Source organism: Ziziphus jujuba, chromosome 4, assembly GCF_031755915.1.
Source record: "Ziziphus jujuba cultivar Dongzao chromosome 4, ASM3175591v1".
NCBI classification, from domain to species: Eukaryota; Viridiplantae; Streptophyta; class Magnoliopsida; order Rosales; family Rhamnaceae; genus Ziziphus; species Ziziphus jujuba.
In genome coordinates, this window is record NC_083382.1 from 832,157 (window position 1) to 845,078 (window position 12,922).

General features: G+C 34.7%; 1 protein-coding gene across 2 annotated transcripts; it reads right to left on the reverse strand.

The window, feature by feature from the left end:
• Positions 1–1,256: 1,256 nt before the first annotated feature.
• LOC107415753 (probable manganese-transporting ATPase PDR2) lies at positions 1,257–12,843 on the reverse strand. Of its 2 annotated transcripts, XM_048471593.2 has the most exons (22): positions 12,661–12,843; positions 11,766–12,023; positions 11,419–11,508; positions 9,870–10,072; positions 9,625–9,697; positions 9,302–9,474; positions 9,032–9,203; positions 8,702–8,806; positions 8,476–8,586; positions 8,289–8,375; positions 8,015–8,197; positions 7,618–7,668; positions 7,405–7,530; positions 6,382–6,461; positions 5,774–5,882; positions 5,148–5,276; positions 4,986–5,051; positions 4,693–4,764; positions 4,146–4,297; positions 3,697–3,808; positions 3,430–3,546; positions 1,257–2,791 (listed from the first exon to the last, which is right to left on the reverse strand). In XM_048471593.2, the coding sequence occupies exons 2-22, from the start codon at positions 12,012–12,014 to the stop codon at positions 1,673–1,675; spliced, it is 3,579 nt and encodes a 1,192-aa protein (XP_048327550.1). In that variant the 5' UTR covers positions 12,015–12,023; positions 12,661–12,843; the 3' UTR covers positions 1,257–1,672. The 2 variants fall into 2 exon arrangements, with proteins under 2 accessions (XP_048327550.1, XP_048327551.1); XM_048471594.2 differs by lacking the exons at positions 7,405–7,530; positions 7,618–7,668.
• Between the last annotated feature and the right edge of the window lie 79 nt (positions 12,844–12,922).

Sequence of the window (12,922 nt, forward strand, 5' to 3'; positions counted from 1 at the left end):
AACACATATTCCCCCCAAAAAATTTCTAGGAGAGGCATCTTTAAGAATATTGTACCAATTTCCACCCTATACCCAACAAATAATTTGATTATGTATTCATAGTTTCCTTAATCAGATGCATATTGGGTTTCAGATACAGTTTTAGTGTTGGACATGCACATGCTGCTAGAGTTTCTGACAGAAGTATTATTGTATATTTTGATAGATACGGAATGATATTTGAAATCCTGCAGCTGTATATATATGCACATTGTGCATGAACATATGTATATGCGGCTTGTGGAAAATCTGCAAATCGTTTTGAATTTAATCTGAGAATGGATATGCATAAATTATATAATTCAAAAGACAGTATATATGCAGGCTAGGCGTGCATGTTTATTTATTAATGTTGGAGTTGATCACATCCACACACACACACACACACACACACACACACACACATATATATATATATATATGGCCATGTGCAACAAATATCGCTGGAAAAAAAGTCAGATATTATTAATTTTTCGATTGGACTTGACAATGCAGGGGAAGGAGGTACACGATACATCATGCAGTTGTGAATGAAAAATATTCAGCACAAAATGAGTGTGCTAGTGGCAGAGATTACTGGTCTAAATATAAACTTCTAAGGTACGGAAATGAAGAATATAATAATTTCATACATTCAAACAATTAACACATATGTCAATTATATTTATCCAAAAGAAAAACATAATACATGTTAATTATTTAGGATGAGAATCCAATGTTTCCTGTGAATGTATAAAATATCAAATACCTGTGATATGTGTAGCTTTTGTTCAAATTATCCATAATTTTGATAATTTTTTGTCTGATCATTTTTATACTGTTTTCCTCACCCTCTTTAAATCGTAAATACAGGATGTAGCCACGTTCTTCGTCGCAGAAAAGTAGAACAAACTTTCATATGAATTGTAAAAACCCATTTTTATTTATTTGTAAGCAGTGTATTAATTAATTTGTCCAAAGTTCCAACCCCTTGCAATCAACGCTACATTTATGAGCAATAACATAAGCTCATTGTTAAGTAGTAAGACAAAGAGCCAAATTCGATGCCATACCAAGGGTTTTGATCCTTGATTTATAGAATGCATGTTAACAAAACAAATTCACATGAGCTTATTTCCTTGGTTCTAGAGTACAAATTATTCTGCGGTGTAAATTTATAAAACCCATAATCATCGACCCAATTATCATTTTTAATTATAGAAAATCTAAAAAGCACATCAAGTAAAACTCTTTGAATATATAAAAACAATACAAAAATGTAACCTGCATAACAAATTCTTGGAATGTGATAATATCACCAATTGTGGGCTGTGAGTTTACATTTCACCAGTATGAAGTATATTAGAAGCACCTCAAATCAAAGTTTTGTTTAAAGACTAGCGTCCTATTAATTATCCACCTCAAAAAGTAAAAGTGATTGAAATCAAAATCAAATCTTCAATCACGCAAGGGAAAATTTTCTTTTTCAGAATTTAAAGAGAGCTACTAACTCCATTCTTCCTATATCCCTTGTAAAAACTCTGCCTCTGCTGCTTAAGTGCCAAAATGTATGATCATTGCCAAAATGTTTGTATATAATGCATTCTGCTTCAACAAAGGAATCAGTCATCTCAGACACGTTTCATCAGTCATCTCAGATTCGTTTCTTCTTCGCTAAATTAGCTGCGGCGGTGCGTTGACGCTTCTTCCATGCTGGGATTCTCCCTGGGAATGCCAACCGCAATAACCTCTCCCACGAGTAACAGCTAATAAACATGATGAAAGCCCATACTATTAGCTTATTTCTCAATTCTACCGGCAATGGAACCAACTTCAATGAATCATTCAAGTCTCTCAACAGATCAGAAGTTATAACCGTGAAGAACCCAACAGCTGCCAAGAGGGCATACAAGAATGGCTTGTTTTCTGGTATGCTCTGGTTAAATGGATGCCCCATGTAGTTCACAGCAAAGGTGGCCACCTGAAGCATCATGCTCACCATGTATGAAACCGTATTCACCAGGTTGGGATGAAAATCTGAGTCTGGCTCGATGCATTCGTCAGGCATGTATTTTTCTGCCTCTTTTACCGACGAGATTAAGAAAAACAGATGGATAGCAAATTGTCCTAAGAGAGAGAGCAAGACATACGAGCAAAAGACATTAGGGTGAGGACGAGCAGCTGAAAGGGTTGGGAGTGGTCGGGCATGCGAAATAAATAGGAAGAAGGCTGCTGTAAATACACCACTGATTGTAGCCTGGATGTCCCCAAGTTTGACTCCATCCAAATTCATGACACTCAACACATATGCTGTGGCAAGGCAGTTAAGGCCAAGAATTTTGAACATCTGGAGGGTAGTCACTAGAGTACTGCGGCCTTGACGAATTATGTCAGTGGTTGGGGAAACTGATGCATGCTTTGCTGTGAAGGGTGATGCCATGGAAGCATCACCAAGCTTGACAACGGGTGCTGCACGACTATCACCTTCCTCATTCAGCTCATCCATAAGTTTCTTTAGCTTCTGGCGTTGCATCTCTGCAGCTGTCAAGTGGCGATTAGCAGCAGATTGGTTGGTAGAATCAGATCTTGTAGCAACTTTGCCTTTCGAAGAGCCTTCTCCACCGTGGCTATAAGATTTTCCCGCTGCTTCGGATGCAAGTTTTGATTTCTTAGATTTGCCAGACTTGGTACTTTCATCTTTAGATGCTTCTGAAGAAGAGTTTCCAGTTTGAGTAGGAGGCACCGCATTCAACAGGGCAACTCCCACATGAGCCTGAGAAAAGGTATCAGATAAGTTTTTGTTTCTAGCTATTATTTATGTTGTCAAAACTTCTGAAATTGGAACTGATTAAATTTCAAACATCAGAATGTAAATAATGCAAGAAATGCTAAATAAATAAATGTTTCACAAGAGCTCATATTGATTGCGTGTCCAATTTAAATCAGAACCAGTGTTTAGGCACTCATGTCTCATGAGAGAGAAGAAAGAGAGAATGGAATAATCTTATATATGACTAAAACAGGGCAAGCACACATGTACATTTGCGTTGAGAGCAGAAAAGCTTCCTTATTTGATTGGAACTATGAAAATGTTAGAGAAGAGAAAGATGAGACTTTAATGAAAGAAGTTGAGAACTAGGAGGGATAAACCAGACAAACTAGATAGAAAATAATCAAGCATCAATAATCTTTCTAAAAGAATGTTCTTTTATACTTTTATATAATAATAAATTTTCCTGTTAGCAAAACTCTTTTAAGTCTAATTGGAAATATACTCTACAAATCCCTTTAAATCCTAACTGACTAAAAACTCCAGTACAACATACACTTCAATAAAATACTATTTCTATTCCACATGAACAAATCAGTATTAAAAATAAAATAAAATAAAAAAATGTTATCCAATACTACCTGCTTCAGAGCTCCAACATCATTAGTTCCATCACCACACATCAAAGTTCCCCTTCCCACGGTTTTAAAAGTGGTCATGATGAGTTCTTTTTGTTCAGGAGCAACTCTTGCAAAAACCTGAAACAATGATTTGATATGCACTGTCAAAGCGAAATCTTTGTCCAAACCAATTTTAAAGAAAGTAACACAACCAAGAACCATATATACAAGCCAAAATAATTTTTTTTTTTTTAAAAAAAAAAAGAAAAAGAAAAAAGAAAAAAGAACCTTCACGTATGGAATGACCCGTAGAACAGCATTTGTCTGTTGTAACATTTCAAAGCAGTCACCTCCAATACATAGATCATGCGTCTCTGATAAAGCTTCAACCTCTTTCTCACTGGAATCAATTTGAGTTTATACTAATATCAGTCCAATCAACCAGACACCAGAGATATACACTTTTCAATCAACGAAAAGAAAAAGAAAGTATAACTAGGAAAGAGAAAATTAGCCCTGGAAAAATACATGACTATTAACATAAATTTAGAATTAAATACTAATTCATCCGACTAAATTTGCAGAACATGAAACTGATTTGAAGGAAGAGATTCAAAAGGACTAGAAATAAAGGTACAAGCAAAGATTTATAATTGACAAAAATTTATTAAAATGTAAACCCGGATAAATAAAAGAGTGATTTTCAACTTAATAATAATAGTAAGCCAAGACTTTACCTGAAATGGATCCTTTCCTTCTCATCTGGTGATATCCACTCATATCCTTGACCATTCGTTGCTGGACCAAGAATCAAAGCTGGTTTTGATACAATATGAACTTGGCTAGCAACATGGCAAGCAGTCAGAGCTTGGTCCCCAGTAATCATCACCTAACATCAAATTAATTTACTTATGTTAAAAGTTATAAAGGCACCTAAAACGCAGGTCAATGCCTCTTCTTTGAAATCCCAGACAGATGGTTGATTGATTATCGAATAAAAATTATCTTTTCTCCCTCTATAATCAGATTTCTTTATTTTCCTTCCCTTTTTGTCTAATTTCCTATCACTCATCAAATTTTATCTCCTCCACTTGTTTTTTTCCTCCCCTTTTGTCAAATTCTCACCTCCATCTTTTTCTCTTTCCTTGTCCTGCCCTCAATATATGTTTGTGCCCGCAAAAAACAAAGACGAAAATATATACTGAATGTACAATATTTATATTTGTATGTAACCATGCAGGTACGTAGGTGTTGTATACAAATGAAAATTTTTTGTTGGCTTACCAAGTCATGAGATGATCCTTTCAGTTCAGATAGGACAGCTGCTGAATCTGGTCTTATAGGACAGTTGAATACCTGGATTTTAAATAATAAACACAAATTATAAAGCATGAAAAAGGTTACTAGTATCTTTGACTGATTTATGTTGTTATTATTTTACTACTATCATTATTGTTATTATTTATTTAAGAACAATTACATAAAAAGAAATTAAAAGAAAGAAACTTGAAGGATGCAAAATAAGATAATACTACATAAATGACCAGAGCATATAAATAGAAGAGCCAAGTTATTACCGCAAAACCAGCAAATGTAAGGCCATTCTCCACTAGATCCCTATCCAAGCTTCTGGCTTCGCTAACCTTCACTCAATTAACAATAATAAGTAGCAATCAAACATGTATAGATGATACTAGGCAAAAAAAAAAAAAAAAAAAAAACTCTAAGAGAACTCTTACTGTCATATCTGGAAGGGACTTGAAAGCAAGTGCCAGAACCCGTGATCCTTGTCGTGTATATTTCTTGTAAGTCTCCACATATGATGATGGTATATCAGTGAGCCTATGCTCAATAGTTTCTGGAGCACCCTGGAATTACAAAATAACAATAATGACTTGGCCAGCAAAAGTCAAATGATGAAAATCCTAAGAACAAAGGCAATGTCCATGATCCCATGTAGTTTAAATGCCATTTCTTGGGAGCAAGAACACATGTTGCAATGTATAGAAAATGTATCACCCAGGATAATTATTTGAATATCAATCAAATAAGGGTAAATCATGTCCATCATATATAATTACATGGAAAGCGAAACGTCTGAATATCATGTAATGTTTCATTGTTATTGATATTTAAGCTTAAAATTCATTAGATTTCTGCAGAATGCGAGTCTCCCCTAGTTGAGATAACTACTCCCATTTCAAGTGCTCAAGAAAACTGCCAGTTTCATGAATTACATCTTTGAAACAGGACAAAAAGTTAAAGGCAGGTAGATGCCACTGTGAGTTCTCATTGCTAGTACGAAGTCTAATGTAAGTAATAAGACAAAGCCAAACCTATGACAAGAAAGTAACAACCAACAGACCTTCACAAAAGCAAAAAATTCCTCCTCAATGCGAACAACAACTGCCATTCTTTTCAAATGGGAAGCAAAGTGGTGTCTCTGAATAATCTGAACAGCACTGCCACCCCCCCTGTAGTGACAATAGAAACAAAATCAGCATACAGAAAATCTTCCATAATCATATAAACGAAGCTCAACATCACTGTCAGCCTTTGATAAAATATTCTGTTTTTACATTCTAATCTAATGGAGTGCTGAAAGAATAAAGTGTCAGAATTTATGTTGCATTAATATCTCACATTACTTTTAGTATCTCAGTTCTAAATATGCTTTGCAATTTTTTTGGCGAAAAAATATGCATAGACTCATTGCATTTTAGCATTGAAGTTTCTTTGATTTCATGAAACCTGATATTTGATAAACAATAGACTAGGAAATCAAGTCATGAAAGGGTCCCTGTCTGACCAAGAACCACCTAACAAAATTATGAACTCAAAAAGGGAAAGTGATGAACAAAAGAGACAGTTAAGAAGCAAACACCTGTCCATATAATTAAGCACAGACAAGATTCAAATTAAGACTCTTAATATCTGAATTAGTGACCCAAAAAAAAAAAAGGTCCACCCTACCTCTTTGGCATGGCTTTCTCATCAGATTTATATGTCCAGTCTATTCCTTTCAGCGCAGCCTTTTCTAGAGGATCACCAACCTGAAGGCCATTATGGAGTAATATAGCATTATATAGAAATTTAGTAAAAAAATACAGAGTAAATAGTCAACTAGAGAACACATCCCTATCAGTGTGTGAAAGCTCATAGATATAATTGTGAGAATCAGTTACCAGATATGCAAGAAGTAAACATAAGTTGAGAGATTCCATTTTACAAAAGTGTAACCATACAGAGTAACAGAATGACAATGCCAGAGAGAACAACAAAACAATGGTGAAGTGCAGCATGGTTTCTTCATCGTGGCTGTTTATTTTCAGCGAGTTCACAGGTTCTTTCCCAACTTTTACCATAGAAATTGCTATTGTCCTTCAAAAGTGGTATCATTTAGGAACACTATCCAAAACTATTTTAGCAAAAATAACTTGGAACCCAAATAGATGAAAACAGAGAGAGAATAGAAGAAAGTTTGCAGAAATGCAAAGCTCATCTTTCTAAGCCAAATAGCTACCAAAATTCCTATGACATGTAGAGGTAACACAAAAAGAGGACCCAGATCTCTTGTTTCACTTTTTATTCTTTTTCCATGAGTTGTCCCTTCAGAAGTATATCAATAGCAGACTAACATTAGGACCATTACTGAAACCAATAAGCAAGATTATGTTCAACTGGCCATATAATTATTAGACACAAAACACAAGTGGCAAAGGGTCCTTGGAATTGCCGTATTTAAGGGTGCTAATAAAAGAAGCATTGGGGGTCACTGTACAGTAGTTTTCAAAGTTGTCCAAAGGAGGAACATAAATAGTGGTCTCACAAATAAAATTCCTATAATAAGACCTTTGTAAAAGATACCACTAAAAATATTTCTAAACTAGTGAATTTATCTTACAAACTTTCCATATAAATCTAAGGAAAATAGCATGGCCCACAACTTAACACACTATTGTAAACACTGCTCAACCAAAATGTCCAAAACAATACCAGCTTGTTGTCCACAAAAACCAATGCATGACAAGAAGCCAGAATCTCTACTGTTCGCACTGGCAATTTAGTTGTGTCAGACTCTATATCAGTATTTCCAGTCAACCCAACAATTCCATGGAACTCCTGAAGAAGACCGAGGAAAAAAACAATAAATTAACAAAGGAAGAGAATATTTCAACCTAACAACCTGATCTATCAATGAGAACATACCATGTCATCTGATGTAAGTGTTCCAGTTTTGTCAAAACAACATATATCCACCTACAAGGAGGAAAACAATTATAGATTGACTCATAGACATAATCCTTCCAGTAGAATAACATTGCTTTGTTAGTTGTTACATTAATCCTAAAACCAAAAAGAGAAAAAAGACAACACAAGAAAGAAATCATGAATACAAAAGCTACATGTTAGCTCAAATTATACAACATAATTTATTTATAATATAATTAGTATTGAAAGGGGAGGTTAACAGCCTACTCACCAGCCAAAACCTCTATCTACTTAAATTTTTTTTTAACAAGACATCTTCATGCAAACCCAAGAGGAAAATAAAACCGCCAATACATAATAAAATAACAACACTCCTTATGTTGACCACACATACCTTCCCAGCAAAAGGAATACGAAAAGGTTCAGTACAATATATTCCTCGCCGTGCCAGTGCAATCAGAGATGTATTCACAGCTATAGATAATTCCATTGGCAGCTCAGGAGGAATCACAGATGTAATGATGAGTGAACAACTAAGAAAAAGTTTGTACTTGCTTCTAGTGGGATCTTCCAGGCCCTGCATCAATGATGTCCCCATCATGTTCAAACACCAAAAGCCCAAGCCAAACCAAAATCCACTAACTACCTTAAAGTAACCAGTTATTTACCTTTTTTAGAACATATCCAGCAGCTATAATTGCAAATATAACTAAGAATAAAATGAAAAGTCCACTTTCCCAGCTATTAGCAGTAACCTACAATATACAAGAATAAGGGATTAAGCAATCCAAGGACAAGGAGAACCAATCACGAATAGTTACATATTTATAGAAGAAAAGAAGATCAACAAATTACCCTCTCTGTAGAAAAAAAAATTGTTCGCATCAGTTTCCCTTGACTTGTTTCAAATCCAGTTCTTAGAACAACAGCCACACAGCCACCATCAGGAGCTTTTAGAGGAAAGCTCTGACTCCATTTTTTTGTTTCAAGAATTAAATGGATAGATGTAAGTACATTGTAATTTGCAATACTAAGTACACTCCTAATATAAACTACAAAGGTCTGATGTAATATGAACTACCTTATCCTGAGTATGCTGCAATACTTTTGTCCCACCAAATAAAACATGGCTTTTATCTCTCTTTGCCGATAGTTTCTCTTCACTTCCTTTACCCATGACTGAAACCTGAATATATAATCATCTTATTAATTTACAGAAAGTGGGTAATTCACCTAGCATCCAGATATAGACTATTCCAGTTTCCACTTTAATGACTATTTATCGTTTAATATATCAAAAAGTAAAGTACAACATGTTTCAAACTAATCAACTAATTTAGTAAAACATCATAGGATTCAAACTTGTAAAGTACAGCACTAAAAATTCAGTAAATCAGAAAACGAGATCCACCTTCCATTGGGGTGTAGACTCGCCTGTGAGAATGGCTTCATTAACAATAGCACTTCCAGCCAACAAGAGCATGTCTGCAGGTACAGACTTATCTTCTCCATGCTGACCAGAAGAGCGTCCAATTGAAACAACGTCCCCAGGCAAAAGTTCAGTACCAGAGAGTTTCACCCACCTTTAATTCACAACAATACAATATATAACATAAACAGATTTTCATTTGCACATAATATAAGAACATATATAGAAGATGTTGTAATTAATATAACATACTTCCCACAACGATGCACCATTAGGGTCTGGTTATCTACTCTAACGCGTCTCAGCTCAGTTAGAGTCTTTAACCTACTTTTTGCCATTGTCGCCTCGAACATAAACAACATGAAAAGCGTGAACAAACTGTAATACCAATATTCATCCAAACACCAGAGTCCCACGCAAAACACCTAAACAAAGGGAAACAAATATAACAAAGTGGAAAAAGAGTCAAGAACAAAACATGAAGGATGTGCATGGAAAACCTGAAAATGAAATGTGCTTGTATGTGTTTCTGTGCATGTGTGTGCGTGTCTGCGAGAAATAAAGGGAGAAGAAACCTGAAATACAAAGAAGGGTTCCATGCAGTTTTCTTTCATTAATTTCTGGAACGTAGGTTGTGGATATTCAAATCTAGAATGACCAAGAAAATCAACAAGAAGAAGCATAAAAATCAGCGAACCAACCATTGTTAGCAAGGAGAAAGAGTAAGGTTACTCGTATCTTTATTCAAAAGGACACATGAACACTAGGAATATTAAACAGACACAAATATAAGGAAGGAAAGTGAAACAGGTAAACCTACACATTTCGTCCCCATTTTTCCATTGCAGAAACAACTTTAGCTTCAGAGCCATGGCCAGTGCATTTCAGGTAGTATGCAAATGTTTCCTTCGTAGGGTAAGGAAGCTTGCAAAAGGTGTTTTTCTCCTTTGAATAAATGAAGCGCTGCTTTCTAAAATCAAAGTAAATCTCTTCTGTATCTGTTAGGCCTGATGAATCTGCCAACTGTAAATGTGGCAGCCTATGTTACCAAGTAAATCAAGAAATGGAAAAGTGGTAGTAAATTACAAGGTTCAGAAAAGAAACTTGAAAAAGCTGTAACATTACGAGAGAACCAACTAATCATGTTGGGACACAGTTTTTACTTCAAAAGTTTACATGTAATTATTAACCTTAGGTAAATTATATAAAAAAGGAAAATACTTGAAACACTAGATGTCAATATGTGTGTCTACCAAAAGTACAGTAATCAAGGCCTTCTAAGATTTATATTCAGCATTTGTATTAATATGATAAGTATACACAGATTTCACCTTGCTTGTATAAAATTCAAAAGATAAAAACAGATGAATAGAATTTACATGATGGTCTGTCAACAACCTACAAAGTCAAAAAGCAGCATGGACAAAAACCAAAATGTTTGCAAAGGAAGACGATTCACACTTCTAAAATCAGCCAATGTGAACACGACACAACATCAAAATTCAAAACTACATTCAGCATTACCCAATAACCACAAACAAAAAAATAAACTCCACAGCTCCTACACCGCAGGACATGCACACAAGGACATCAATCATATCCATAACACATGTAGCTCCCATGGTGAGTATGCTACGTAATTTGGAAGTTCGTTTTAATAAGCTGCTATGAAATTTGGAAGTTTGTTTTAATAAGCTGTTTGGTCATTTAACAGCTTCCATGAGAATTATTTTCAAGAACCTTTTAGCCAAAACAGTGATTAATTTAATATAACCAATTTCTCTTTCTGCATTCCTAACCTATGTATATCAGGTATTGTGTTTGAATCCTGTGACGCCATTCTACCATTCATTGTTTTGCACATGTAAATTTCACTTTCTATCACCTTACTGGATAGATCAAAATATGAGGGGGATTGTTTAAGTGTTTCGGTGTTGTGTTGGCTTAACATACATAGTTGATCCACTTCCTATAAACTTAAACTTTTGGGACTAATGACAACTTAACAAAAAGAAACATCCTCAAATCCTAAGCGCATAGTTTGGAATTATTGCTCTAGATTCAAATTCCAATTGCATAAGAGAAATTTATAACTCCGAACAATAAGTTCTATAGGCAGAAACATACTTTTGAAACTAAAATTACAAGGATGACATAAGTAAAGGCCCTTCTTTTTATCCTTGCTAGTTAAAATATACATATATATATATATATATATATAACAAATGCCAGAGAGAATCCTAAAATTTTGTTGCCAATTCTGTAGAACAATAAATATAACATATGAATTAAATTCAACATTATTAAACCTTCACCTGTGATAGTTTTTTTTTTAAAGGGGAAGAGATGGAGTGCATTGGACTTACTACCTTACGAAAATAAAGTGGCACAACTTCTTTAGAACCAGAAAATTTTGCTGGAGTTACTTTGCATACATCTGCCTGGTGAATATCATTGACCTGCATCATCCTAGAATGTTATTTAAATATATAGGTGACCAGTACAAGAAATCTTTTACCAAAAGATGGAAACAAGAAGCAAACCCATTTAATATCATAGCATGTTTAATTTCTAACACTACAAACTCAGAGATATGTGATGATGCATATATAAAGCACATTCATTAGATACATTGCACGTATAAAACACAAACAAGTATATAGATAATCACAATGTATATGTGTAACATACATGTACATTCACATAAGCCATATACCTTAGCATATTGGACAAGACATTTGAAATCAACGGACCAAACTGTGAAAAGCCGGACCAAGATGTGAAGAGCCACAAAGCCACCTAAAACGATGGCAGCATCCACAATGTCTATGCTGGGAACAATGGTAGCCAGCCAGACAGCATAGAGAATACCAAAAGGCCATACATCCAACCGCCATGCCCAGTGCTTCTTCCTCAACAAATCAACTCTTTCCACCACTTTCCCGCCCACATGGAACCTCGACATCTTATCCTCCTATAAAACCACAGTCACATTAAAAACAAGCCCACATCTAAAATCATCGATTTTTTATGTCGAAACGAAAAAGACCAGATGGGTAGAAAATCAGCACGAAGATAACTAACAGCCCAGAAAGTATGAGAAACAAAAGGAAACAAGCTTTAAAGTCACAAACTATGGAGCCTCGACATCTTATTCACCCCAAAACCATATTTACATCTAAATCAATCCCACATCAAGAAATCATAACTTTTTCATGCTGAAACGAAAACGACCCAGATGATAATAAGAATAAGCAAGAAGATATTGGCTAGCAACAAAGTGTAAGAAGCAAATAGAAACAAAAAAGTCCCAAAGGACTTCCCATTATAAGGGGGATATACTGAAACTGAGAGCCAAAAGCAACAGATCCTTAAACAACCAGTTTGGTCAAAAAAAAAAAAAAATCTGAAACAAAAGACCCAATTTCTCAATTTCCGAACTTTCTGTTTCTACTAACTCAACTTTCTCAGCAACCAATCAAAGGGTTTTAATTGGAAAAATTCCAGAGCAGCAATACAATAAATCTATGTAGATGTGAAAAACAGATTCTATATACATACACTGTCGATCGATAAAAATAAATGAGAATATCTATGAAGGTAAAAGCTACCTGAGACAGAGAGGATTAAGAATTGAGAAGAATAAAAGAATCCCTTTTCTCAGAGTGGAGTGCCAGTACAAGAAAGAAACTTTGGGTTTTCTGCTCTCTGTTCTGTAGGACACAGATTCGTCTTCCTTGTAGTCTCGAGGCAATTAAGTATTTTTCTTTATTTTATTATTATTATTTTTTTTTTCTGTTTTCTTCGCCTTTTTATTTCATTTTATTTTATATATATATATGTATATATGTATGTATGTATGTATGTATATAC